Source organism: Diceros bicornis, chromosome 29, assembly GCF_020826845.1.
Source record: "Diceros bicornis minor isolate mBicDic1 chromosome 29, mDicBic1.mat.cur, whole genome shotgun sequence".
In the NCBI taxonomy this organism is placed as follows: domain Eukaryota; kingdom Metazoa; phylum Chordata; class Mammalia; order Perissodactyla; family Rhinocerotidae; genus Diceros; species Diceros bicornis.
Window position 1 is genome coordinate 15092968 of NC_080768.1, and position 25538 is coordinate 15118505.

Genomic DNA, 25538 nt, shown 5'->3' on the forward strand with positions numbered 1-25538 from the left:
ACACTGTACATTTGGGAGGCTTGAACTGTGGCTGAAGGTTAGTAAGCTTCTCTGGTTAGTAAAATGGTTTTCTCTGTTAGGTGCTTTTTCATTTAGTGCAATTAGTACAGACTCAGTTTTTCTGGGTTTGTGCTTACACACACGCGGTATTCACCATCGTATAATTATGAAGAGTAAATATACCTGTGTGTGGCATCTCACGTCATAGGACGGGTATCCATGACTTGACGATAAATACTAAATGACAGATTGTGTAAAACAATGATATAATGCCCAAAGAAAAGGCAATACCATGCAGAGTTCAAATTTTGTATATAAACTTTGGCAAAGTGCTGCAGTAAATTGCCATTTTCTTCACGTTAGTCATGGTCCAAAGGAAGACTGTTTTTTAAGCAAAGAGTAATCTTTGGAATTTAACATAAAGACTCTTGTTAATTTCAGGCTTTTTGCATGATGTTGCTCCTTCGTGGGGAACCAACAAAAGACTCCATCCATTTTTACTTCCTTAACATCAAAGGAAGATTGACTATTTCAGAGATGCGTTGTGTAAGACCAGAGGAAGAAATTTAGAAGTTAACATTTCTGCTCACTGTATTTGTTTGTTATATTGTTTCTAATTTTAGAATACATCTGTTATTTCTCTTTGTTTTGTGTTACTTCTTAGTGTGTGATAGTAATATGTTTCCTTTATCAGGAGAGCAGCATAATTGGGTGCTTAATTTTGTTTGGTACCTGAGAATGTTATTCTATTTATATGATGTAATTTGGATAAGAATTAAGTGCTAAAATTTTGAAGTTTATAAATATGTATTTAATCATTTTAGTTATTGATAGAGTGCAGAAAAAAGATATATTTATCCAGACACAGAAAATAAAGTATTAAATTGATTTTTGAAGTAACACTGCAAAGAAACTTTTATGTTAAAATTTCTGGGAATGGAAACATCTAAATTTTTAACTGAGTTCACAATTACATGTATTCTCATAGATATATTTCTAGTCTTAGAACTGTGACAGTTAATAAAATCCTTATTTTCTGTTGAACAATTAATGAGAAAAACTGGATTATTTCCAAGTGTAATCAAGTTACTATAACTTATAGCACATGTTCTGAAGTTTTGTGACTTCTAATTCTAAGAGTTATAAATGTATTCATATCATACTCATGCTTAAACATGTTGATTTGGTACCAGGATAAAACTTGTGTAATATCTCTTTTGTCGTGTAAACTTCCCATTTCCGTGTCTCCCTATTCTTCATTTCTTTAGGGTGCATGTGCCTTTTAGATGGCACCCAAAAGGAGTTAGGGAACGAGGATCCTCAAACAGGATAATATGGAGATATCCTGGCATTGGGGCTTCCTCTAATCAGCTTTATTGAGGAGTCAGAGATCTGTCTCATAGTGTAGGAGGACGTGCCACTTCCAATGGTATGGGGATTTTTTTATATAGTATCTAATTCCTTTGTCAAAAGAAAACTCAATTTTCCAGGGCACTTTATGATATAAGATCGAATTTGAGCACAATTTTTTGACTCAGATTGAGTTCAAATTTACTCCAGGTTTACAAAGTAAATATGACAAGTTGCCATATTTGGGCATATTGCTTAATATGTCTGAGATTCATTTCACTCATCTAGTATATAGTAAAGCTTACCATTTGTCAGGTATTATACTGTTTATTCTCATTTAAACTTTATCACCGCCCCCCCCCCACCTTTTTAAAAATTGATTGAAACAGGGGTTTTTAAGGTTAATAACCTGCTGTTGGTTGAACGGCAAGTAAGTGGCAGAACAAGAGTTTGAACCCAAGTCTCTTTGATGCCAAATGTCAAGCTCTTAACTTCTGAGCCAGTGGTTCCCACATTCTCCAGAATTACCTGAAGAGCTTTATTCAACATACTACATTGCTGGGTGGGCCCTAGAATTTCTGATTCTGTAGGCCTACTATAGGGCCCAAGAATTTGTTATTTCCTACCAGTTCCTAGATGTTGGTTCGGCTGGTTGTGAGGACTATACTTAGAGAACCACTGCTCTATACTATGCTGACCTGGTTCCTCTGGAGGGTACATGAAAGAATTCACATGTTGTGCTTGTATTAATAATCACTAAGATTTATTGATTACTTATCATGTCCTAGACACTGTTTTACTGAGGTAGAGAAAGACGCCCAGTAAGGGTCTCACGGTGAGTCAGTGGTAGAGCTGGTTGTTCTCATTATTACTTCTGTAAGCTGAACTGGATTTTTTTGGTGAGGAAGATTGGCCTCGAGCTAACGTCCGTGCCCATCTTCCTGTATTTTGTATGTGGGATGCCTCCACAGCATGGCTTGACGAGCCGTCTAAGTCCCCACCTGGGATCCAAACCCGGGGAAGAGAAGTGGAGCACGCCGAGCTTTACTCGCTACGCCGTGGGGCCAGCCCCTAGCTGAACTGGTTTTAAAGGCCAGTATCCTCGTAGCCATCTCCAGAGGCAGATTTCATAGAGTGGAAAAGTTGAGAGAAAAGGAGGCACTTCCTGCCTTGCATCCGTTGGTGTTTTGTGTCCTTGGGGGAGGGCTCTTGCAGGCTTGGCCTGGGAAGAAAGGGTTTCTCTCCTTTTCTTTTCCTCTTGCCCTTCCAGCATTCTGAAGGGTGGATGACGCAGTTTGTTACTCTGATGAATGACGTGATTCCAGAAATGCCCTATATTTCAGTTGAGCTATGAGATGGTTGATGTTCATTAGCATGGATAAAAGGGATTTCAGGTGACTTCACAGGTAGGAACTGTGCTGGTGGTGCCAGTGCATTAAATTAGAAGATACGTCAGCTGATGTTGGCCACCCTACGACAGGGCCCTCGCTAGTCTGTAGTGTTAGCCTGCCTGTGGCTTCTCTAAGAGCCAAGGAAAATCTCAGAAGCAAAAATGAAGGCAGTGAGTTGGGGCCAGCCCGATGGCGCAGTGGGGTTAAATTCACGCGCTCCACTTCGGCGGCCCAGGGTTCACAGGTTCGGATCCCAGGCGCACACCAACGCACCGCTTGTGAAGCCATGCTGTGGCGGCGTCCCATATAAAGTAGAGGAAGATGGGCATGAATGTTAGCCCAGGGCCAATCTTCCTCAGCAAAAAGAGAAGGTTGGCATCGGATGTTAGCTCAGGGCTGATCTTCCTCACACACACACACACACACACACACACACACACACACACAAAACAAGGAAGGCAGTGAGAGAAAATCAACCCGTAATTAAGTCTGAAACCTGTACTCTGCTCTGGAAACTGCAGTTTCCCCGTTAGTTTTAAAGCTTGAAGGGAAGGTATAAGGCAGTTTCAAAAGGTGAGATCACATTGATAAATAAATACTTCATGTGTTTGGTTCCATTAAAAATTTTGTTGAGTGACTGTTATGGTCAAGATACTTATAACAATAAGATATATTTGTCCCTTCCCTCAAGGTGAACTCATAGTGGACCTCACAATCGAGTGCTTAGTGACTTTATATAAGAGCATCCAAATCTGAAGTTAGTGTAGACCAATGTATATCTCCTGTCATAGAGGTACTGATATGACGATTCCCATGATCCTGGTATTTGAATCCTGGGGCACATTGCTCTTTGTAACAGCGGGACGGCTGTTTAGCTGTAGAGCTTGAGGTATACCCCAGCCTCCTTACCCTCAGCTTGGAGTGCTCCCTGATGTAAGATGGCCGATTTACTTATTGTATAGATTTATCTCCCAGTCTGAAGCTGTGAACTTTCAAAAGGGTATGATTTATTGCTACATTTTTGGATATTCATCTCTATATTTATCGTCGTCGATCTTTTTCTTTAAGATTTCAAACACTGTGGTGCAAACTCCAGTCACAATGCAGAACAAGAAGGAAATGCAAGCCAGACACTTAACTTGTGGTTAGGGTGCTGAATTTTGACCTATGTGGTTTGACGGAAAGAATCACCTCTGTTTGTTCTGGTTTGTTACAGGTTAACGAAGCCCTTGTCGTTTGCTGATTGTGTTGGGGATGAACTGCCGTGGGGATGGGAAGCAGGGTTTGACCCTCAGATTGGTGTCTACTACATCGATCACATCAACAGTAAGTTTTCCTTTTTGGTAAAAGCAAATGTATCAGAAAAGTGATCCCCTCAAATCTAGAGTCATACAAAAGAGCAAACATTTTACAAAGTGAATTTCTGTATTGAACTCCATTTTCTCTCAGACTGATATTTAACTGAAATGCCTGTTTTGGAATTTGAGGCATATGTGTAGAGTTGGACTTATGGGGGCAGAGAGAGAGAAGGGACTCTGGTCTGTCTGTCTGCCTGCCTGGTAGGGAGTGAGTTTTCTTCAGCTCAAGTCTGGGGGCCTGTGGGGATCATGAGCCATTTGGCTTCTCTTTCCATGGCCACTGCACCTTCGTATTGGCGTTCCTCCTCCTTTTGTTCTTGCCACGGAAGGAGGTGGGCCTTGGTACAGTCTGGTGTAACGGCACTGCTGTGTGTGTGTTACGGTGGGGTCGAGGGCAGGAGTGACACCCATCAGCAGCTCTGGAGGGTGCAGTTGTAGCTGTGGAAGAGTCCTAAACCCTTGTCTTCTTTCTGTTTCCTGATTTCTTTGTGGTTGGAAGGGGAACACCTCTCACTTTAATAGCTTTTAAATCTGCCACATCCCTGACGTGGTGAAGCTAGAGCAGAGGATTACTGTGACCATGAACAACTTTTTCAAACACATACTTGAAGTATTTCTTATATGTTTGCTTATATGTGTGTGTGTGTGTTTATATTTAGCTCTCTATCCACCCCTTTAAAAATTTATTTGGATGGTCGCATACTCACTGATAGTCATTTTGCTTATTTCACTTAAAAATAATTATTTTTATAGATTTTTGAGGAATATATAATGAGTTTATACTCTATCTCAATTCTCTTAGGTCTAGTCTTATATTAAAAATTGATATAATATGGTACTCTTTAATATCTTTAGGAATAATGTCATTATAGAAAAGTATTTTATTTGATGCTCATTTATTAGTGATAGCTTTCATCTACCCCTGTGTAGCTAGATGATAAAGTTTTTGAGAGGCACTAAAAGCCCATATTAATAGGAGTGATCTCTTAGAAATTTAAGAATGTTAAATATGTGAAGTATGTTTACATCACATACCGAATTTATGAAAATATCCTTGCACTTAGTCCCTGTCGAGGTCTGTCTTGATCTGTGTGAATATTCACGTCCCAGGGTAACTGAGAGGGGCTCCAGAACTGATGGACCTGCTCCACTCATGCCTGAACTCTGCAGAGGCCAAAGGCCATGGGGTGTGTGGCCAAGCTGGGTGAGGCGGCTTTGAGCCTCCAGGTGATCTTGCGCGAGGCTCCAGTAAAAGTGAGGTCGGGGTGAAGGACTCGCTTCCAGTAATTTACACTGAAAGAAGGTACTCTGCCTAGGAGACAACCAAGAATGGATAATAAAATGCTCACCCCCAACTCAGTGGCAGCCAAGGAGCCAAAGAAGATGACTGTTCAAAAGTAGGGCATGGTGAACGTTTGTTATGCTTTGGTGGGGGGCAGGCAGCCTTGTGAATCACTGGGAGTTATTGTGGAATAAGTTTGACGGCTATAATAGTCTCTAATTCTCACAGGTGGCTGAGATAGACGGGTTGAAAGGAGCAAGCACTTGGAAGTATTAAGTCAGTTTTTCAATGAACACGTGTAGTTAGTCATCTGTTGTAGTGGAACATCATATAGTGCATATTGTTTGGGAACCAGCTTTTATGCATACATTAGTTCAACATAAATACAAATAACGGTTTCCATAAGTTTTGCCTCCACTTCTTTTCTATGATTTGAAGAAATGTGATTTTTTGTAGAGATATTGTCTCTCCCTGAAGGTTTCTACAAATTCCATGAAGGATGCATAATTGTGACTCTTAAGGTTAGCTTCTATTTTTGTATTTTCTAATAAACCTTTCTTGATACTATATTGTTATATAGAGTCACGTGTTGCTTAACAAAGGGGATACTTTCTGAGAAATACGTCATTACGTGATTTCGTCATCATGCGAACATCGTAGAGTGTACCTACACAAACCTAGGTGGTATAGCCTACTACACACCTAGGCTATATCGTACTAATCTTGTGGGACCACTGCCGTATATGCAGTCTGTCGTTAATGAAACGTCGTTATGCAGCACATGACTGTACTAGGTTTTATTGCTTATCAATGATTGACAACCAAATGTTTTCATGTTGTGATTGAAGGGACTAAATTTTGATAAAATTTAAGTTTATTTTAAACAGTTGTAACTCATTCTTTTGTTGTTGCAAATAATTCAGTGGAATATCTGAAATGTATAACTACTTAAATCTCACTTTTATACTTGTTTTATATAGATAAAAGTTTAGCTTTTTTTTCCTTAAATGATATTTGGGGAACCAGAAATAAACCTACCTGTCCTGGTTCAACAGAAATAAGCTCTCATGGCACCAAAATGAGAGAAAATTAATTCCCTCAACTTCCCTCCCACTGCCTGCAGACTCTCGGGTTTCTAACACCCCATTAGGGCTTTCTCTTCTCTCAGTGGAAGAGGTGGTGTTTTGGGACCCCCTGCCTCTAAGATCCCTCTTAATAACTTTTATATCCCATCCTTCTCTCCTATTTGGTATCTTTACTAGTTATTTCCTGGTTTTAAAAATTTCTCCTACCATTTCTATTTCTGGTGGTTCTTTTGTCTTAGTTTTTAAATGCTGGAAACTCAAAATGAAAGCAACCAAAACTACCAAAAGAAACGAATAACGATCTCTCTCTCTCTCTCATACTCAAAACCATCTTTCAACCTAAACCCTTTACTAGCTATGGTCCTCTCTTTTTCCCATCACCGCGAAACTTACTGGAAGCCATAGTCCAGATGAACTTCACTTCCTCCACTGTTCTCCATCATTTCACAGAACCTCCTCTTGCTGAGGTCACCTGAGACCCCACAAATGATCAAATCCCAACAACACCGTAGTCCTGTCTTCCTTGCTCTCACCGAGTCCCTGCTCATGGTTATTCCCTCTTGCTCTTTACTCCTTTGGGTTTCCTGACACCCTCTGTTGGAGTGTTTTTTACGTACCTGGCTGCACCTGCCTAATCTTCTTTTGCCTGTCCCTTCTTCAGCTGTTTGTGGTGTCAGGATTTCTGTGATAGTCTTCTGTTCGCACCCTGCAGATCTCCCTGGGTGATGACTTCAGTTGCTTCCTTAAAGCTGATGGCTGCCAAATTTCTCTCTGAAGTCTTGTCCAGAGTTCCAGATGCATGCATTTGATTCCTTACTATGAGGCTCTTTCTAGTCTGCCCCCACTGGCCTCCATTTTCATCTCCTGCGCTCCCCTGGCCCTGGAGGACACTCCAGCTGTGCCCTGTGCTTCCTTGGCTGTCTGCTTTTCTTTGCATTTGCTGGTTCTAGCCCAGAGCACTCTCTGCACAGCCCCTAGCCCCTCCCTTTTGGCCAACTGCCACATCCTTCTAGGGTCCATGTATTTTCCTCCCTGTACTGTGAGCTTCTTGTGGACACTGACTGCCTCTTTATTTCTTTATCCTTGGGTGCCTAGTGTAATGATAAACTCTTAAATGTTAGAAGGAAGGAAGAACTTTATTGTTTAACTCCCAGATTAAAAGCTTTGTTTGTTTTTGAAGAAATTAAAAGTGCATTTCAAGTATAAATTATGCTTCAGAAAGCACCATTCTGAATATTTAAAAACTTGATTATCAGAATATAAATTTTTAAGTCTACCATTTTGCTTTAGTGCAGTAATGGATCCCAGTGGCCTGATGGATTTACTATGCCCTAAAGTGCCCAAATTACCCACAGCAAGTAGTTTTCCCACTAAAAAGGATCTGGTCCATTATCTCATTAATCTTAAAGACATTCCTGTGAAGTAGTTTAGGGAGCAAATGGTATTATCTTCTCATAACAGCTGGTCCACGCATATGTTGTATCTTGACATTGTATAGCTTCAGCATTATTTTCTCTTTATTTTAATAAAAAATGAAACAAAGAATGTTTGGCTGTTTAATAATATTTCTTTGTAACACTATTAAATATCTAGAAGTAAAAGATTTGACCTTGACAGTGATAGTTATTTTAGGCTTTAAGTGTTTTATGATGGAATTCACCTTATAGTGGGTGTGTGTGTGGGGGGGGGGGGGTTGGGGTGTAGATGGTGGGAGATATTTGTAACTAATGAGAAAGTAGTTATAAGGTTTTGATATTATCACTACAACCAGAAGTGAATCATTTGTGGTAGGGTCAGAGTTGTACCTTAATTTTTTTGTCTTTTAGTAATTGAAGTCTCTTTTATATGTAAGAAAATGCACAGATTTTAAGTGTATATTTCAGTGAATTTTGACAAATGTATAATCCTTTGTAACTGCCACTCCAATCAAGATACAGAATATTCTCATCACCCCAGTAAGTTCTTTCCTGCTCCTTTCCAGTCACTCTTTCCCTACTGCTGCAAATTGTTCTGATTTCTATTGTGACAGCTTAGTTTTGTCATTTCTAGAACTTTCATGTAAACGGAGCATATTTGATTTTATGAATGGAATCTTTCACTCAACGTATTTTTAAGAAATATACTACTGATACACAGAATATCATGGATGAGTGTTCACAGTACATATATCTGATAAAAGAATCCATATCCAGGACATATAAAGAACTCCTGAAAATCAGCATTAAAAAGAAAAACAACCTGGGGCTGGGCTGGTGGTGTAGTGGTTAGATGCGCACGCTCTGTTGCAGTGGCCAGGGGTTCGGATCCTGGGTGCACACTGATGCGCTGCTTGTCAAGCCATGCTGTGGCGGCATCCCATATAAAGTAGAGGAAGATGGGCATGGATGTTAGCCCAGGGCCAATCTTCCTCAGCAAAAAGAGGAGGATTGGTGACAGATGTTAGCTCAGAGCTGATCTTCCTCACCAGAGGAAAAAAAGACAAACAACCCAATTTAAAAATGGGCAAAAAACTTAGGCAGACACTTCCTCAACCCTCCTGTCTCCATCTTTCCCCATACTCTCTGGCTCCCATGGAACCTCTTTTTCTGATATTCTGGCTAATAAGCTGAGGCCTCTCCACACAATTGAATACTTCCCATTGCTGTGTATGTCTTATGGCAATGTGGGGAGAGAACGAGCCTGCGAGGGGACACCACGGCTGCTGTTGCCTGCCGTGGTGCTGCAGGTTTATTCCTGGGGTATTCTGGGATGGCCATGGGAGACTCCAAACAGCTTTGACTGACAACACCCCCTCTCCCTGCCAGTCCTCTAACAAGCAAGAGTGCTTTTTGTCTTGGAGCCTTTTTTGTCTGCACTCATTGGCAGTTGCAGAAGATATGGGAAATGCAGGAAATAAGGGAGGATAAGACAACAAAAATAGAACTCACCGCCTTGTGATTGTTCTGTGAGTTCTGACTTCCTTCCACAATCCTGCTTGCTCCTATTGACTTTTTAGAGCCTTCCTTTGATTGTTTTATGTATGCTGTCCTGGGGTTTTAGTTGCAGTTGGTGAGGGAGATTGGATGGCGTGTGCTTACTCTACATTACCCTGAACCAGAGTCATCTGTATTAGCTTTGAAGCCACATGTGTGTTCAGGCTTGATGAAAATTCCTCAAGTGTATATATTTTATATGGAATTGTTTCCTTTAGAAGACAGCAACTAAATTTTGGGTGCTTCTATTTCATCTCTGTCTTATTTCATTCTTTATATTTTCCTAGGAGGTTGAACTCTTAAAAGATTTTATAAAGAAAAATTTTAAATACTTCAAATATCCAAATAAAACATATTATGGTGGTAGTGAGACTGTTAGCGATACTAACAATTGTTAGTATCACTAATATGTGATAATTTACATATTTGATATAGTTGTCAAATTCAGGGACTTTGTCTCAGTGATAGTCATACTTCCGCCTAGATGTAGAGCTGACGTCGATGACTATGCCTTTCTTCTTGAACCTGTTATCTTCCTTTCTTCAGACTGTTCCTTCTGTCTCTCTTCATTTGAGTCTTATTCCTCAAGTCCCTATATCTTGTCATTCCCCAAAGATGTGACCTCGCCCTCACCCCCACATGCTGTCCTTTATCTACACAGTATTTTCCTTTGCTGTTACCATGCGAACAACTCTTCTGTGTTCCTGGCTCTGATTGTCCTAATATTTTGTCAAACATTTCCAGTTATAGGACACTGCTACCTATTTTGCCATCAAAACTTCAAACAAGCACAAAATGGGATTCCTCAGTTTTCCCTTTGACTTTATTATTTTTAAAAACATTATGGTCTTCATGGCTACTGAATTGAAAAGTTTAGAATCATCTTGTCATTTCTTGTTGACTTTTTCCTCTATAAAATAATGTCAGATTTGCTCCTTTAGCCCCTTTTCCACACAGTTTTCCTAATTCAGACCCTCATTACCTTGTGCCCTTTGTTCCTTTCCCTTTTTTAAAAAAATTTATTTTATAAAAATAATAGATGTACATAGGAGAAAAGTAGAAAATGTAGGTAAATAAGAGGAAGAAAAAAATTATCCAGAGTCATGTCAGTATCATGGCAGAGTGAGCTCTCCCCTTAGACTCTCCCCACTAAGATACAACAAAAGGTCATTCATATACCAACAGAGGACATTCACATAACACAAAAGATGTCTGAGAAACCCACGCAGCCATACATCTGAAGGTGGAGGTGCTGGACGCCCTGGAGGAAGTGCAAGGAGGTAGGGAGAGCTCCTTTCCCTCCCAAATGTCAGCGACCTTGAGACTGTGCAGCTCTCCCAGAGAGAGGAAAGGGGCGGCTCTCCATGGGAAAACTGTTGCTCTCCAAGTTCCCTCACAGCCCATGGGAAACCCCCACTTGGAGGTGACTGAACTGTGGTGGGGATGTCTTCATCAAGCTAGCACCCCAGGAGTGGAGGTAACAAGGGAAGAGTGAGAAGCCCTTGGGATCAGGAAGGTGAAAGAAAGTGCCCCTCCCTCAACCTGGTGCTGCAGCACAGCCAGTCAGCTAGAGTGCCTGTGGATCGTGATGGGCTCAGAATACACAGCTCTTGACCCCCACCCAGTGGTGGCAGGTGGAAGCTGTGATCAGATACTATCACTATGTAGAGGCACAAATCCATGCCATTAAACAGTATGAAAAAATATATTAAATCTCCAGACCAGAAGGAAAATGACAAGCAGCCAGAAATCAATCCTGAAGGCACAGAAATTTATAATCTAAATGACAGGGAAATCAAAATAGCTATCATAAAAAAGCTCAACAGATTACAAGAAAATACAGATAGACAGTTTAATGAAATCAGGAACTTCTTCACAAAAGAGATTGAAACTATGGAGGAAAAACCAATTAGAAATATTGGAGATGAAAAACACAATGGAAGAGACAAAGAAAAATCTGGGGTCTTTAAATAACAGCTGAAAATATGGAGGATAGAATTAACAATCTAGAGGGTAGTAATGCAGCATTGCTCCAGGTGGAGGAGGAGAGAGAACTACGACTAAAAATAAATGAAGAAGTTCTCCAAGAAATATCCCACTCAATTAGGAAATGCAACATAAGGATGATAGATATTCCAGAGGGAGAAATGGAAAAAAGGAGCAGAGAGCTTGTTCAAAAGAAATAACAGCTGAGACCTTCCCAAACCTGATGAAGGAGCTGGAAATACAAGTGAATGAAGCCAATAGATCTCCTAACTATGTCAACATAAAAAGATCCTCTCCAAGACATGTAGTAGTAAAGCTGGCAAAAGTCAATGGCAAAGAAAAAATATTAAGGGCAGCAAGGCAGAAGAAAATAACATACAAAGGAACTCCTGTCAGGCTCTCAGCAGATTTCTCAGCAGAAACCTTACAGGCTAGGAGAGAGTGGAATGATATATTCAAAATTCTGAAAGACAAAAACTTTCAGCCAAGAATACTCTATCCAGTGAAGATTTCCTTCAGATATGATGGAGAAATAAAAACTATCCAGATAAACAAAAGCTTACAAAAGGGTCTTGTTCATCGCCACAAGACCCACACTACAAGAAATACTCAGGAGTGCCCTCATACCTGAAAAAAAAAAGAGAAAGTGGATACAAAGCATTGAGTAAGGAGAAAAATAGGTAGATAAAATCAGAAAAATTATAACTCTCTATCAGAACAGGTTAGCAAATAATTATAACATCAAAGATAAAGGGAAGGAAAACACCAAAAATAAATATAATCTCATCATTTTAACCACAAACTCACAACACAAAATGGGATAAGTCATGACAATAATAACTTAGAAGGGGAAGAGGAAAGGGATGGAATCGGCTTAGTCTAAGGAAATAAGAGGCTATCAGAAAATGGACTATCTCATCTACGAGATTTTTTTTATACAAACCTCATGGTAACCACTAAACAAATAATTAGAACACAGACACATATGACACATAAAGAGAAAACTAAAAAAACCATCATAGAGAACTACCAAACTGAATTGGTAGTCTAAAACACACAGGATGAGAAACAAACGAAATGCAGAAGAACCAGAAAATGAGTGATAAAATAGCAACATTAAGCCCTCATATATCAGTAATCACTCTAAATGTAAATGGATTGAATTCTCCAATCAAAAAACAGAGTGGCGGGATGGATTAAAAAACAAGACCCGACAATACGCTGCCTCCACAAAACACATCTCAGCTCTAAAGACAAACAAAGGCTCAGATTGAAGGGATGGAAGATGATACTCCAAGCTAATGGCAAACAGAGGAAAGCAAGTGTTGCCATACTTATATCAGACAAAGTAGACTTCAAGATGAAACAGATAATGAGTGACGAAGAGAGGCAATATATGATGATAAAACAGACACTCCACCAAGAACATATCACTTACAAATGTATTTGCACCCAACACAGGAGTACCAAAGTACATAAAGCAACTATTAACAAACCTAAAAGGAGATATTAACAACAACACTATAATAGTAGAGGACCCCAACACCCCACTTACATCAATGAATAGATTATCCAGACAGAAAGTCAATAAGGAAATAGTGGACTTAAACGAAAAACTAGACCAGATGGACTTAATAGATATATATAGAGCACTCCATCCAAACACAGCAGAATACACTTTCTTTTCAAGTGCTCGTGGAACATTCTCAAGGATAGACCATATGTTGGGAAACAAGACAAGCCTCCATAAATTTAAGATTGAAATGATAACAAGCATCTTTTCAGACCATAACGCTATGAAACTAGAAATCAACTGCAAGAAAAAAACTTGGAAAGTGACAAAGATGTGGAGACTAAGCAACATGCTACTGAACAACCAATGGATCATTGAAGAAATTAAAGGAGAAATCAGAAAATATCTGGAGACAAATGAAAATGAAAATACACCATATCAACTCATACAGGATATAGGAAAAGCGGTCCTGAGAGGGCAAGTCATAGCAATACAGGCCCACCTTAACAAACAAGGAAAATCTCAAATAAGCAATCTTAAACTGTACCTAACAGAATTAGAAAAAGAAAAACAAACAAAGCCCGAAGTGAGCAGAAGGAGGGACGTTAGAAAAATTAGAGCAGAAATACATGAAATCGAAACCAAAAAAAAAACAGTAGAAAGGATCAATGAAACAAAGAGCTGGTTCTTTGAGAAGATAAAAAAAATGGACAAACCCTTAGCTAGACTTACTAAGAAAAAAAGACAGAAGGCTCAAATAAATAAAATTAGAAATGAAAGAGGAGAAATTACAACTGATACCACAGAAATACAAAGGATTATAAGAGAATACTAGAAAAACTATATGCCAACAAGTTGGACAATCTAGAAGAAATGGATAAATTCTTAGGCTCATACAACCTCCCAAAACTGAATCAAGAAGAAATAGAGAATCTGAATAGACCAATCACAAGTAAAAAGATTGAAAGAGTAATCAAAAACCTCCTGAAAAATATAAGTCCAGGATCAGATGTCCTCTCTGGAGAATTCTACCAAACATTCAAAGAAGATTTACTACCTATCCTTCTCAAACTATTCCAAAAAATAGAGGAAGATGGAACACTTCCTAACACATTCTACGAGGCCAGCATCACCCTGATACCAAAGTCAGACGAGGACAATACGAAGAAGGAAAATTACAGGCCAATATCGCTGATGAACATAGATGCAAAAATCCTCAACAAAATATTGGCAAACCAAATACAGCAATACATTAAAAAGATCATACACCATGATCAAGTGGGATTTATACTAGGGACACAGGGATGGTTCAACATCTGCAGATCATGCAGTGTGATACACCACATTAACAAAACAAGGAATAAAAACCACATGATTATCTCAATAGATGCAGAGAAAGCGTTTGACATAAACATCCGTTAATGATAAAAACTGTCAATAAAGTGGGTATAGAAGGAAAGTACCTCAACATAATAAATGCCATATATGACAAACCCACAGCCAACATCATACTCAAGGGGGAAGAACTGAAAGCCATTCCTTTGAGAACAGGAACAAGACAAGGGTGCCCACTCTCGCCGCTCTTATTCAACATACTACTGGAGGTTTTGGCCAGAGCAGTTAGGCGAGAAAAAGAAATAAAAGGAATTCAAAGAGGTAGTGAAGAAGTGAAACTCTTGCTGTTTGCAGATGACTTGATTTTATATATAGAAAACACTAAAGAATCCATCGGAAAACTATTAGAAATAATCAACAACTACAGCAAAGTTGCAGGGTATGAAATCAACTTACAAAAATCAGTTGCATTTCTATACTCTAATAACGAACTAACAGAAAGAGAACTCAAGAATACAATCCTATGTACAATCGCAAGAAAAAGAATAAAACATCTAGGAATAAATTTAACCAAGGAGCTGAAAGACCTATACAATGAAAACTGTAAGATATTATTGAAAGAAATCGGTGATGACGTAAAGAAGTGGAGAAATATCCCGTGCACATGGATTGGAAGAATAAACATAGTTAAAATTTCCATACTACCTAAAGCAATCTACACATTCAGTGCAATCCCAATCAGAATCCCAGTGACATTCCTCATGGAAATAGAACAGAGAATCCTAAAATTCATATGGGGCAACAGAAGACCCCAGATAGCTAAAGCAATCCTCAGAAAAAAGAACAAAGCTGGAGGCATCACAATCCCTGACTTCAAAATATACTACAAAGCTATAATAATCAAAACAGCATGGTACTGGTACAAAAACAGACACACAGATAAATGGAGCAGAATTGAAAGTCCGGAAATAAAATCACACATCTACGGACAGCTAATCTTCGACAAAGGAGCCAAGAATATACAATAGAGAAAGGAAAGTCTCTTCAATAGATGGTATTGGGAAAACTGGACAGCCTCATGCAAAAGAATGAAAGTAGACTATTTTCTTTTGGCAGACACAAAAATTAACTCAAAATGGGTCACAGACTTGAAGGTAAGACCTGAAACTATAAAACTCCTAGGAGAAAATATAGGCAGTACACTCTTTGACATTAGTCTTAGAGGGATCTTTTCAAATTACATGTCTACTCGGACAAGGGAAACAAAAGAAAAAATAAACAAGTGGGACTACATCAGACTAAAGAGCTTGTGCAAAGCAAAGGAAACCAGGATCAAAATGAAAAGACAACCTACCCGCTGGGAGAAAATATTTGTAAATCATACATCTGACAAGGGGTTAATCTTCATAATATATAAAGAACTCACACAACTGAACAACAAAAAAGCAAAACAACCTGATCAAAAAATGGGCAGAGGATATGAACAGACATTTTTCCAAGGAAGATATACAGATGGCCAACAGACACATGAAAAGATGTTCAAAATCATTAACTATCAGGGAAATGCAAATCAAAACTACAATGAGATATCACCTCACACCCGTCAGAATGGCTATAATTAACAAGACAGGAAACAACATGTGTTGGAGAGGATGTGGAGAGAAGGGAACTCTCATACACTGCTGGTGGGAGTGCAAACTGGTGCAGCCACTATGGAAAACAGTATGGAGATTCCTCAAAAAAGCAAGGATAGAACTACCATATGATCCAGCTATTCCACTGCTGGGTATTTATCCAAAGAACTTGAAAACACCAATGCGTAAAGATACATGCACCCCTGTGTTCATTGCAGCGTTATTCACAATAGCTAAGACTTGGAAGCAACCTAAGTGCCCATCAAGGGACGAATGGGTAAAGAAGATGTGGTATATATACACAATGGAATACTACTCAGCCATAAGAAATGATGAAATCCAGCCATTTGTGACAACATGGATGGACATTGAGGGTATTATGCAAAGTGAAATAAGTCAGAGGGAGAAGGTCAAATACCATATGATTTCCTTCATTAAGTAGTAGATAATAACAACAATAAAGAAACACATAGAGACAGAGATTGGATTGGTGGTTACCAGAGGGGATGTGGGGAGGGAGGAGGGTGAAAGGGATAATTCGGCATATGTGTGTGGTGAAGGTTGTAATTAGTATTTGGGTGGTGAACATGGTGTAATCTATGCAGAAATAGAAGTATAATGATGTACACCTGAAATTTATACAATGTTGTTATAAACCAGTGTTACTGAAATAAAAAATTAAAAAAAAAAAAAAAGAAATGGAAGTAACCCAAGTGCCCATCAACTGATGAATGGATAAAGAAGATGTGGTATATATATACAATGGAGTACTACTCAGCCATAAAAAAAGGCAATATCGTCCCATTTGCAACAACATGGATGGACCTGGAGGGTATTATGTTAAGTGAAATAAGCCAGACAGAGAAAGACAAACACCGTATGATTTCACTCATATGTGGAAGATAAACTAACACACACACAGAGAGAACAATTTGATGGTTACCAGGGGTAAGGGGATTGGGGGTTGGTCACAAGGGTTGAAGGGGCACATTTATATGGTGACTTGTCACAATAATGTACCATTGAAGTTTCACAATGTTATAAACTATTATGACCTCAATACAAATAAAAAATTATCCGTATTCACACAACCCAGAGATAACTAAGTATTCTATGCCTTTTAGTGTGTATCCTTTGGGACTTTTTCTTATTAATACACACACTCAGTTTTAGATATATTTTATACCTCTAGTGGGATTATATCATACATATGGTTTTATAAACTGCTTTTTTCACTTAATGTATCATCTTCCATCAAAAAAATCTTCTGCACAGTCATATCAACTCTTTTGTAGTAGAATGTCACATTTCTGGCAGATGATCCTCCTCAAATACAGCTAAGGTCCTTTCATGCCCTTGGTTAGAAACTTTCTGTGGCCACCATTGCTTACAAAATGAGTTTTGTAGTTGTTAATCTGATGTTCAAGAACCAGAGGTTAGTCCCTGCTCAAGTACTGGGAAAGGAAATAGAAAGTGTCGTACAATGTGGAAAGACCCACCGTCGCGCCAGGAGAGTATAGCTGTGGCTCCTTAGGGAAGGTGCTTTAAGCTGATACCTAAAGAATGACTGAGTTACCCAGGCCTGGGGAACAAGGGGAGGGGGAGCGTTTGGGGGTTGGGAGAGGGAGAAGCTTCCTGGAAGGACCACAAGTAAAGCCAAAAGTCTGGAGAAATTCAGTGCAGTGAAGGCTGGTGTGAGTGGGGGTGGGGTAAGACGGCTGGAAAGTCAACGGGGCTAGGTCCTGAAGGGTGATCACTGCCTGTCCTATGAGACCTTACTTTTTCAGCCAGGGGAAACCCCTGTGTCTCTAAACTGCTGTGGCACTTAACCGTTCTCCTCTCAAAGCTTTTATCACTTTCTGCCGTACAAAGATAGTTGTTGTTTCTTTTAAATTCACGTGTCACAGTTTCTTCTCTATTTTGTAAGTTCCTTGGAAGGAGGGATCACGCCTGAACGTCTTGTTTCTCCTGTTGCACGTATTAGATGGTCAATAGTTGTCTGTAGAAGTAACAAACAGATAATAAATAAACATAGCAGGTAGTTTCTAAAAAGGAAGATAAGGAAAGTTATTCATATCCATTTCATTCATTCTTCCTGAGCACAGCCGAAGAATAAAAATACGCGTGATAGACAGAAATAATATTCCTTTGAAGAGTCTATCTTCTGCGGTAAGCTCTTGTAAGTCGCAATGTGTTCTCTATCTATAAATTTCCACATCTATAAAACTGATGGAATGTGAATTCCCTTGAGGTACGTGATGTTTTAACGGTGTGTAATATATTACTTCTTTCATATAGTAGACAACATGCAAATTACATTGCGTTATAATACAGTGATCTCCCAAGGTTACCAGGTCTTAATAAAAAAATACCATGTTTGTATAATGTACTTTTTTTGAGTATTTACATTGAATAAATATCCGTCACAAATCTATTCAGCAAATATAACTGATGGAGATGAAGCACAGTCCTGCTTTCTGAAGGCTTCTTGTAAGGGGCCTTTGGGAACCCTCTTTTGTAGTTCATATTTGAATTGTGCAGTATTTCAGAAATGTAAATGTTTCCTGTGGAAGCTCTGGTAGTGAACGGTGTTTAAACTAGTCTGCTGGAATGTTTCTGCTGATCTAGCCAAAACAGATGCTGATAGTTTATTATTATTGTTATTATTGTACTTTATTCATTTAAGTGTCAGTCAGTGTTACTTTCAGTGTTTTGTGGCAATTCAGCTGTTGACAAGTGTTTTATGAAAGTATGCCAGTTCCCCAGTATGTAAGGAGATATGATTAGATAAAACCTCTAACGATATTGAGAGAAAACTGGGAGTACATCTTACTATAACTATTGTGACCTATAAACATTTCAAGTTTTCCTACACATTTTCAATTTGTATTATCTCTGTATTTTGTTAGTTTATTAGTTATATATTTCACTATAACGAAGTACTCCAAAACTTAGTGGCTTAAAATACGTTTATTATCTCATGGTTTCTGTGGGTCATGAATCCAAGCAAAGCGTAGCTGGGTCCTCTGGCTCAAGGTCTCACAGGCTGTCCTGAAGACGTTAGGCAGGCTGCGTCGTCTCCAGGCATGACTGGACAAGGATCTGCTTCCAAGTTCCCTCGTGTGCTTGTTGGCAGGATTTCCTTCCTTGTTGGCTGCTGGCCAGCGGCCCCCTCATTGCTTGCCTCCATAGGCTCTCCATAGGACGGCTTACAACATGGCAGTTTGCTTCATTAGAGCACGACAGCCAAGAAGAGCCGGGGAGAGAGAGCGAGAGCAAGATGGCATTCACAGCCTTTTGTCACCTAGTCTCAAGTGATATCACATCACTTAGTCTCTGTGGGTTCATGAGAAGCAAGTCACTAGGTCTTGTCCATATTCAAGGGGCATGGGTCCTAGGAGGTGAGGATTATTGCAGGTCATCCACAGTTATGAAAACTTTTGTTTTCTATTTCAAATTTCTATTTGTTAGAGGGTGATTTCTGTACTTTGAGTCAGGTTGCATTCGTGTATGTAAATATTGGAAATGAATATATATATTGTATGTTTGGATAGCCAGAGACCTGAGTTATAGTGAATATTTAAAATTGAGAAGTTTAGGCTCTTATCGACTGACCTCTGCCCATTCTCCATATTCCCCAGATGGCTCGGCTGCCCCACAGTGATGATGTCCTTGAAGATTCTTGGCTGGAGGGGCTGTCCATCCAGGACTGTTCCCTTCTACATCTCCTCTTTAGACATTGACTCATATATTTTCCCACAATGACATGAGATATGCCTCTTTTGCATATTGAAATATTTACATCTTTAAAAATTAGTGTTCAAAATGCTTCTTGAGAGAAAGCTCAACGTTCATTAACCAGTGAGTGTGAAGCGAAGGCTCTAGGTCTGAGGCAGTGGTTGCAGTGTGTCTGGCTGACCCAGGCCATTTTGTTAACCACCCGGCCCCTCTCTTGGCCCTAAGGGGACCCAGACTTTACAGCCTGAACTGCTTTAGTTTAGTGTATTCCATATCCCTAGAGACCAGGTTAAACATTTCCAGAACCAGCCTGGCCTCTAGAGACTCTTGAGGTGCACATCAGATCGCTTCGTATCATGCTCTGGGTTTTGACTTACTGCAGCCCAGGTATTGAGATTCACATACCGCACATTTTGAAGACAGTATGTGCCACTGGACATTCCAGCAAATTGATAAGTTAATTTTCCTGTCCTGACTTGTCAGGAACAGTGGCCAGCCCACGTGATGTACCTGTTTTGATTGTACCTTGGATTAATTTATAGAGGTAGCTGAGTGATGACACAGACAGGTCAATGCCGTTGACAGAAGTTGTATTACTTACAGTTCCCAAGGGAAGGGGGAGCACCACACTGTGCAGGGCCACATGGGGAAGCAGAAGGGGCGAAGGAGAAAGCTTGGGCCAGAGCCCTTATTGTAGTGTCTTTGGGGAGGAACGGGCGAGGCAGGGTAGGCAAGTTTGAGCAGGTTTGGGATTGGGTAGTTTGGGTAACTTCAGGGAGAAGGCAGCATGTGAGCCTTTTGAGCATTTGCAGAGCGTGGTGCTCAGTCTCGGCTGCTCCCTGGAATCAGCTGAGGAGCCTCTTTTTTTTTTTTTTTGTTTGGTGAGGAAGATTAACCCTGAGCTAACCTCCATTGCCAATCCTCCTCTTTTTGCTGAGGAAGATTGGCCCTGGGCTAACGTCCATGCCCATCTTCCTCTACTTTATATGTGGGACGCCGCCACAGCATGGCTTGATAAGCGGTGCATAGGTTTGCGCCCAGGATCTGAACCTGCGAACCCTGGGCCACTGAAGCGAGCGCACAAACTTAACTGCTACGCCGCCAGGCCAGCCCCACCTGAGAAGCTTTTAAACCTGCCGTTGCCTGGGTTCCACTCGCAGAAGCTCTAACTGGTCTGGGATTTTTTGAGAGCTCTCTACGTGACTAGTGTGCAGAAGCGCAGAACCAAGAACTGTGCCACAGAGTATTCTCCTCAAACCAGGACCAGAGTTTGTTTGTAAATTTCTGATCCACTATGAACTGACTGATTATTTTTGCAAAATACAATAAAAGTGAATTATTAGAAAAAGGGGAAAAAAAGAAATGCAAAATGCGAGCCCCAGTGTTGTCAGAGTCAACAGATATACAACAATAACTGTACAAAATTGCGATAAACATTTCAGAGTGTTTACTCTTGATTTCTGTACTTATTGTCATGGACACATAACAGGTCACAGTCTGCACACCAGACGTTGAGGAGCACTGATGTAGCGGGCAACATGGCAGGAGTCCTGTAGGCGGTGAACGGAAGCACATGCCCTGCGAAGTAGATTGGGTTCCAGTCATACCGCGCCTTGAATGCTGGTGTAAATAGCTTGGCTTTTATTCTGTAGGTACTGGGCAGCCAGAGAGTCCTTGAAAGGAGTGGCCTGATCACAGCTGTGGAAGCTCACTTGGGCAACATTGTGTGTGATGGATTCTTAGTGAGAAAAAATTGTTGACACCTGAAAGGGAGTGGGGGTGGGGAGGGACTGGTAAAATAAAACAAAAACTGTATCAAATTTCTGGAGAAGTCACTTCACAAGTACTAATAAACTACTTAGAGGATATAAGAATTAAAGCTAGCTACTTTTTTTAAAGCTTAAATAATCCAAAAAAACATAATTCAATTCTAAAAAATAACCCACCTAATATATTTTCAGAAACCACACAGATTGAAGATCCAAGGAAGCAATGGAGGGGGGAACAGGAGAAGATGCTCAAGGACTATCTCTCGGTGGCTCAGGATGCCCTCAGGACACAGAAGGAGCTGTACCACGTGAAGGAGCAACGACTGGCTTTGGCCCTAGACGAATATGTACGGTTAAATGATGCCTATAAGGAAAAGTCAAGTTCCCGCACAAGCTGTAAGTACCTGTGGCTCTTCAGACCTGAGAAATGGGGAGCAAATTTTAGATAACAGAAGGCCACTTGGGTTTCTGTGGAGTTTCATTTCTAGTCCTCTTCCTTCCTAGGCAGAAAGAGTCCCTCAAAGCCTTGAGGGAGGGTGAGGACATAGTGCAGATTTCTCCGTAAAACCCTTCGACCCCATTCCAGATAAAAGGCTCCTCATTTGGGGATGATGTATCCCTTCTGTTTTTGCTCCTCCCTCTGCCTGATTACCTTTTATTTATTCATGAGTTAATTTTTACCTTTTCAGATCAAGGCAGATAATTTGGCCCTTTTTGCTATTCTCATACAGTAATTTTAGTGCGGAGGAACTGCAACTATTAGCTAGAAGGAAGTTTCTCTTGACCACCAACCTCTCTCTCATCTCAAAAATTTATAATCTGGAGCTGGCCTTGTTTAAAGAAGCAGCTGTGATGTACTTGGAAGTTAAATTATAAGTTTCTGGATCCTGCGAAGCTCTGATAAACTGTATCTGCAATAAGGTCCTCTGTAGGTATAAAATTCCGAAGAAGATTAAGCACCAGCACCTTTATGACATTCCTTTTTCGTTTCTTATTAAAAAAAATTAAAAAGGTTGAAGATTACTTTTTATGTTTTGGTGTCTGATGCATGACAATAAAGGAATTATAAAGTGAATATCCACAGAAGCATGTAACCTTGTTGTTTTTAGAGTTTGTAGTTCTCAGCTGAGAACTAGTTGTGCGACTTGTAGAAGTTAACTTTTTTTTTCTTTTTTTCTCTTTGAAAAGTATTCTCAGGATCTTCATCCAGTACTAAATATGATCCCGATATTTTAAAAGCTGAGATCTCCACTACGCGATTAAGGGTAAGATTTTCTTATTCTGGTTCTATGTTGAACGTATGCATAGGTTACGAAGGTGGTGGAAGGGACTTGAGTGGTCATCTGCCATCTCCATTCAAGGTGGGAGCCTCCTCCACTGACCGCTGATGAGAGGTCTTTCTATTTCTGTTAGAACATCTCCAACAATTGAGATTTTCCTCGTTATTAAGACAGAGTATGTTGCATTTCTGGGCAGTTTTATTATTTGCAGTTAGTATATTGAATGAACATTTGAGTCTCAATAACATCCTTTCCCTTATCGTGCTGAAATACATCTTCCAGAATTGAGCCTAGTGGCTCTTTCATCAGACAACCCAATATTTAAAGATGCCCACAATCTGCGTCACCAAGTCATCCCTTTCCTAGGTCAAGCTTTACTAGTTCCTCACACTTCCTCATGGATTGTTTCCTGATCTTTACCCTAAATCTTTTTGACGAAACTGCTGTTAAGGTCAGAACTTATTTATTGTTGATTTTTGGAGTCGTCAAGACTGCTCACCAAGTAAACAAACTCATGCAGCCCATATCTAGGTCATGCAAGAGATTATTACCATGGCCCCAGAAGCCCCCATTGGATCCCCTCTTCATCATTGCCCTTCTCCCTAAAGGTAACACTAGCCTCGTCGACACTGTAGGTTAATTTTTTGCCTGCTTTGAGCTTTGAAAAATGGAATGTTATCATATGTATTATTTGATGGCTTCTGTTGTTCAAGAACATTTCAAGATATGTCCACATTTACTTCTATTGCTTTAAGGCATTCCACTTTTGTGTACATACCATAAATTCTTTATCTCTTCTACTATTGATGTACATTAGAGTTTATTCCAATTTCTGGTAATTAAAAATTATGCCTTAATGTCCATGTCTATTATGCATGTCTTTTGGTGCACATATGCACACATTTTTGTTGGTTTATGCAACTAGGAGTGGAATTGCCGTGTCAAAAAATATACATAGCTCCAGCTTCAGCGGATACTGACAGTTTCAGGCCTTCTTACATTCTAATATCTGCCCTTAAAGCCCTCAGTTACTCTCTGCACATGGCTTTTGCCTGTATCCCACAGGTTTTGAATTTTGTATTTTTATTATTAATCAGTTCAAAATATTTTATCTTCTTTCTGATTTCCCACATGAGTGTATTGCTTAATTTTTAAACAGCTGGAGATTTTCTTATCTTTTATTATTTACTTCAGCTTAAGTCCATTGTGTATTTTTCCATTCTAAAGTTTCTATTTGATTATTTCTTATTGTTTCTAGTTACTTTCCCCAATTCTGCACATTGATATATAATTTTTTGAACAAAATAATTACAGTTATTTTTAAATTCCATGTCTTGATTAGTACAGTGTCTAGATTTCCTAAATGTTGGATTCTTCGGTCTGGTCTTTTTTTTCCTCTTGATTTTTGGTCGATATTTGACTTCTTACAGTTGCTTACTTTTTATTAGGAGCCATATATTATGTATGAAATATCCTAGAGGTCATTTGAGGTTTTAGATGGTCTTGTCTTTATTTCCAGTTTACCCTTTCTCGTAGGGTGAAGCTCTTCAAGACCCCAGTTGAACTCCTGGGATGTTTTATGAAGGCCTCTTATGGTTGGTTGAGGCTGAACTCCAGATCTCTCCCTTGAGCCTCTCAGCTCTGTGGGACTGCCAGGAGTTCTCTGTGTCTCAAGCTCACAGTCACTGCATTCTTCCGACTTTTCAGTTTCACTTTTGCATACGCAAATGTCTCGAAAGGAAAAACAGTGCCAAGTTTGGATCAAGACTATGGGCTTCCCTTATCTTTTAGATCTTTAACACAAGTTCTTGCTGCCTTGGTTGTTCTCCAGTGTCTTCAAATAGGTGTTTTGTTTTGTTTTTCCTCATGACTTTTCTATTTCTTCTCGGAAGAGGAGTATGAAAAAAATGTGTCCATACTTTCTGAAAGCCAAACCTCTCTTCAGTTTGGATTTCTGGGTTTAACTGATGAAGTCATTGATAGGAGTGTTCTGTGTCATTCTGCCATAAACATCCCTCCAGTGTATCATAGACCCTTTACTCTGTCAATCCACCCACATTTCTCTGTACATTTCTCAAGAATATCATGTGATGATTTGCCAAACACCTTGTTGCTGAACTCCGTACTGTCTATACATTTCTGTGATCTACTAGACTAGATACCTTATCTAAAAAAAGGGAAATGAAGGTATTTTGTCAAAACTTACTCTTAATAAACTTCAGCTCTTACTTGAGCTGTGCACTTCTCAGGAAGTTATTACTTATTATTACTGCCCTTTGAAATTTTAACCATTTTTCACAGTTCTTATCTTGGTAAGACACATTGTGAATGGAATAACCACAATAGGCTATTAGAGTCTGTCCATTTAAATCCCCTTTTAGGAAAGATGCAAACTAAGGGAGGGATTTGAAAACAAAAACATATAGGATGTCTCATACAAATAACCGTTTAGGAGGAAATGGAGCCCCATCTCGATCAGGGAGATCCCAAGTGGTCACATTCCCCAGACCTGTCTCCCAATGCAGCAGAATCCCTTACATAAAACTTATTTGATGCCAGGTTGAATGTGCCCTTAGTATCAGAAGCCTGTATTTCGTATGTATATTCCATCACTGTGAGACCACAAAGATGAGTCAGACAGGAGTGCCCTCCTTAAGAAGGAGCTTCTCTGAAAGAGAGGATTTAAGACATTCATATATAACTGGAATGAAACATCAGAAGGGACACTCTCTTCTTCTCTTTCATTAGTGAATAGGTGCTTGTTTAATATTTCCTGTCAGTGTAAATGCCTTTTTATAGAAATGCCCCCCTAGCAAATTAGCTGTTGTGGCCTGTGTTGCTATTG

At 39.6% G+C, this 25538-nt stretch overlaps 1 protein-coding gene across 1 annotated transcript in view; it reads left to right on the plus strand.

Moving 5' to 3' along the window:
• Nucleotides 1-25538, plus strand: part of WWC2 (WW and C2 domain containing 2) — a 202668-nt gene that overhangs the window by 89292 nt on the left and 87838 nt on the right. The window contains exons 2-4 of the mRNA XM_058524943.1: nucleotides 3958-4067; nucleotides 21606-21809; nucleotides 22602-22678. Coding sequence (XP_058380926.1) covers nucleotides 3958-4067; nucleotides 21606-21809; nucleotides 22602-22678 — 391 coding nt within the window. The remainder of the gene's footprint in view (nucleotides 1-3957; nucleotides 4068-21605; nucleotides 21810-22601; nucleotides 22679-25538) is intronic.